Source organism: Corylus avellana, chromosome ca6, assembly GCF_901000735.1.
Source record: "Corylus avellana chromosome ca6, CavTom2PMs-1.0".
Classification (NCBI taxonomy): Eukaryota; Viridiplantae; Streptophyta; class Magnoliopsida; order Fagales; family Betulaceae; genus Corylus; species Corylus avellana.
Window position 1 is genome coordinate 25,567,720 of NC_081546.1, and position 2,103 is coordinate 25,569,822.

Genomic DNA, 2,103 nt, shown 5'->3' on the forward strand with positions numbered 1-2,103 from the left:
TTATATTTTTACGACCTTTACCAAAAGCCATTTAACCAAAAATTAGATATCTAAAGCCAATTAAGGAAATAAACTTTGTTTTCGTTGTTAACCTTGAGGGGCTCCATGCATTTTTTTCTTTCACACCTCTTGGAATAATAGTGCGTGCAGGCTTGGAATGCAAGAAGAAGACGAAGCTTTCGTAATTGATATACATATAGAATAAATTATATGCTGATGAGGGAAAAGAGAAATCTTTTATTTCCATCGTGTTAAATTAGCCTTTCATAAAAAGGACAGAAATTTCATACAAACTGCTTTACAGAATAATTCCTTCAATCCAGTCTCCTTAAAAGTATTGTGTGTCCTTTAACATGTGATAAGTGCATGTTTTTTTAGTAGCACGTACTTCTCACATACTTCATATATTGAAAGAATCCCTACAATCCAGTTTGTAAAAAATTTATCCTTAAAAAAAAATCTAATTAAACCAAGAATTCTGAGTGGAAGGAGGACAATATTGGTTGGGCAATAAATTGTTGAAGTTGGAATAATTGGCTTCAATTGGCTGTACTTCTTCTTGTGGATTACAATTGAGGAAGGCAATCTCAGCTTGGGTCTTGGCCAGCTCGCTTTCTGCATTGTGTATTTGTTGATATAATTGAGAAATAATTCCAACACACCCATAAACAGGATCTTGAATGCGATAATGTGCCTCGAAATACAAAGTATCCGCTGCTTGAGCTCGGAGATTTGGTGGGAGTTGCTGAATTTAATTAAAGAGCAAGAAATAATAAACATGGGATTTAGTGTAATGAGTTCATAAAAAGTACATATTTAATTATATATATATGTAGTAATTAGAAAGATATATTATATTACCTGGAGGATCTTTGCGACATTGCTAGCACCATAGATTCTGTGAACACAAGCAAATCTTTGAGGATCATTGGGAGGGAAATAAAGAGAGAAAATGCAATCTGAAGGGCATCTTCTTCTCAAATACTTGCAAGCTGCACAACGAGGAGAGATCATGGCTCAAATCCAAGAAAGAATCTAAGCAAAATATCACAGAAAGATTTCCTCAATATTTTGCTCTCTGTAGAAGAAAATCTAATGGAGATTTTGGTGATTTATTTATATAAATAAGAGAAGAGGAGAGTTTTTGTATTGTAAACAATGAGGTATAGCTTGGAGAGATTTTCCAACGGCTAGTTTTTTCTTTCGAATTTGGAGATTAGAAAGGAAAGCTTCTGAGATGGTAAGAGTAGACCAAGAGAATTAGAATGGAAATTTTCGACCGTTGTCTAACTTGCCTGTATAGCAAAAATGTATTATGAGATGTACGAATTTCTCAATACTTGAATGTTAGATGATATTGATTAAGAGTATAAGAAAATATTGTAGTAATTATTATCAGTTGTAAGGGAATGGACTATTGCCCAATTTAGGCATCATCCTGCAGGGTATAGCCATTCTCATTTATTATTTAATAAAATTTCCTTTTATTCCTTAATATGGTTCTTGATAGATATGTACCGCATGCACGTGTGAATTAAAACCATCAATGAAGTTTGGTATACCCGTTTAGTAAATCCCAAGGCCCATGGAACCTCTTGAGGCCCAATTAAGCCCGAGAAGTGCCAGATGTCCAAAAATACCATGGGAGTAGGTGGAAACACACCACAGGAGATCGCATCCACACCTAAGTCACGTCATTCGATACTCAAAGTAGGAGTGTACATGCGGATGTAGATGTGATTATTTGCAATATCAGCAACCGCATATACAAAATGTGGAAACCCCTTTTAGATATCTGCATTTACTAACTGCATTCACGCGGTATCCGCATATTACATAATGGGCTTTTTGTGTCTATTTTTGTCTTTTTTGACCTTCTTTGGGTCACTAATAGGACTGTTTTAAATGATTTTGAAACTAATTTAAGCCGATTTTTAGTGTTTGCGCTTGTTTTAATTTTTTTTAAGCCCTATTGTTTTGAAAATATATTAATTTTACATTACTTTTGAAAACAATGTAAACATATATAACCTATTCATACTCTAAAAAGAGTCATTTTGGCATTAAACATTAAAATGACAGCATTTGAGTAAATTTATTGAA

At 33.7% G+C, this 2,103-nt stretch overlaps 1 protein-coding gene across 1 annotated transcript; it reads right to left on the reverse strand.

Moving 5' to 3' along the window:
* Nucleotides 1–460: 460 nt before the first annotated feature.
* LOC132185445 (LOB domain-containing protein 24-like) lies at nucleotides 461–1,057 on the reverse strand. Its single transcript, XM_059599217.1, has 2 exons — nucleotides 862–1,057; nucleotides 461–745 (listed from the first exon to the last, which is right to left on the reverse strand). Exons 1-2 carry the CDS (start codon nucleotides 1,012–1,014, stop codon nucleotides 461–463), a joined length of 438 nt encoding a protein of 145 aa, XP_059455200.1. The 5' UTR covers nucleotides 1,015–1,057.
* Between the last annotated feature and the right edge of the window lie 1,046 nt (nucleotides 1,058–2,103).